This window comes from Geospiza fortis, unplaced genomic scaffold, assembly GCF_000277835.1.
Source record: "Geospiza fortis unplaced genomic scaffold, GeoFor_1.0 scaffold375, whole genome shotgun sequence".
Classification (NCBI taxonomy): domain Eukaryota; kingdom Metazoa; phylum Chordata; class Aves; order Passeriformes; family Thraupidae; genus Geospiza; species Geospiza fortis.
The window spans coordinates 188,032-189,288 of NW_005054641.1; the positions used below are offsets into that span (position 1 = coordinate 188,032).

Genomic DNA, 1,257 nt, shown 5'->3' on the forward strand with positions numbered 1-1,257 from the left:
GGATCCCCTGGGAATGCTGGGGGGCAGAGGGGCCGAGCTGGGGGTTCTGGAGGGGGCTCTGGGTTTTGGGAGCCCGCGGGAACGCAGCAGGAGGGGAGGGTCAGGCGTTCTCCCAGAAGAAAGTGTTGCAGGCCACGGTCAGGGCAGCCACCAGGACCACGAATTCCTGGAAATCCACCTCCCCGTCGCCGTTCTCATCCAGGTCCTGCATGATCTTCTCCACGGCCTCCGCGTCCTTCTGGGTCTGGGGGGGACACAAGGGCTGGGCAGGCGGTGCTCCCCTGGGAAATGGGGGAAAAATGGGGGAAAAGGAGCCCCCCCAACGCCCAAACCGGTCCCAGTTACCTCCAGGAAACATCCCAGCTCGCTCTGCAGCAGCTCCTTGAGCTCCTTCTTGCTCAGCTTGTACTTGTCGCCCTCCTTGCCCGAGTAGTGGTGGAAGACATTGATCAGGGTCTCCATGGCCCCTTCCAGCTGCGATCCCATGGCTGCGGCTGCGGGACCCCCGGCACGTCACCCACCAGCCCCCCTGTCCCGGTGGCACCGCCTGCTCACAGCCCCCGAATTCCTCATCCCCCAAATTCCTCATCCCCCAAATTCCTGATCCCCCAAATTCCTTATCTCCTGATTTCCTGACCCCCCAAATTACTGATCCCCCAAATTCCTAATCCCCCAAATTCTTCATCCCCCCAAATTCCTGATCCCCCAAATTTCTGACATCCCCCAAACGCCTCAGCCCCCAAATTCCTGATCCCCCAAATTTCTGATCCCCCAAATTCCTGATCCCACGAATTCCTCAGCCCCTGAATTCCTCAGTCTCTGGATTCCTCATCTCCTAAATTCCTGATCCCCCAAATTCCTCAGCCCCCAAGTTCCTGATCCCCCAAATTCCTCATCTCCTAAATTCCTGATCCCCCAAATTCCTGATGCCCCAAATTCCTGATCCCCCAAATTCCTGATCCCCCAAATTCCTCATCTCCTAAATTCCCGATCTTCCAAGTTCCTGATGCCCCAAATTCCTGATCCCCCAAATTCCTGATCCCCCAAATTCCTCATCTCCTAAATTCCTGATCCCCCAAATTCCTGATGCCCCAAATTCCTGATCCCCCAAATTCCTGATCCCCCAAATTCCTCATCTCCTAAATTCCCGATCTTCCAAGTTCCCGATCCCCCAAATTCCTGATCACCCGAATTCCTCACCCACCCCTGGCTGTGGTCCCACCAGGAAGGACTGGGGGGTCTGGGGGATCCCAGGGG

At 57.0% G+C, this 1,257-nt stretch overlaps 1 protein-coding gene across 1 annotated transcript in view; it reads right to left on the minus strand.

Annotated features, from left to right (window-relative positions):
• The window catches only part of S100A1 (S100 calcium binding protein A1), a 5,652-nt gene continuing 4,395 nt past the window's right edge, over positions 1-1,257 (minus strand). Inside the window, exons 2-3 of the mRNA XM_005430484.2 lie at positions 346-494; positions 1-244 (exon numbers count right to left, since the gene is read on the minus strand). Of these exons, the coding sequence (XP_005430541.1) occupies positions 101-244; positions 346-486 (285 nt within the window). The 5' untranslated portion in view covers positions 487-494 and the 3' untranslated portion in view covers positions 1-100. The remainder of the gene's footprint in view (positions 245-345; positions 495-1,257) is intronic.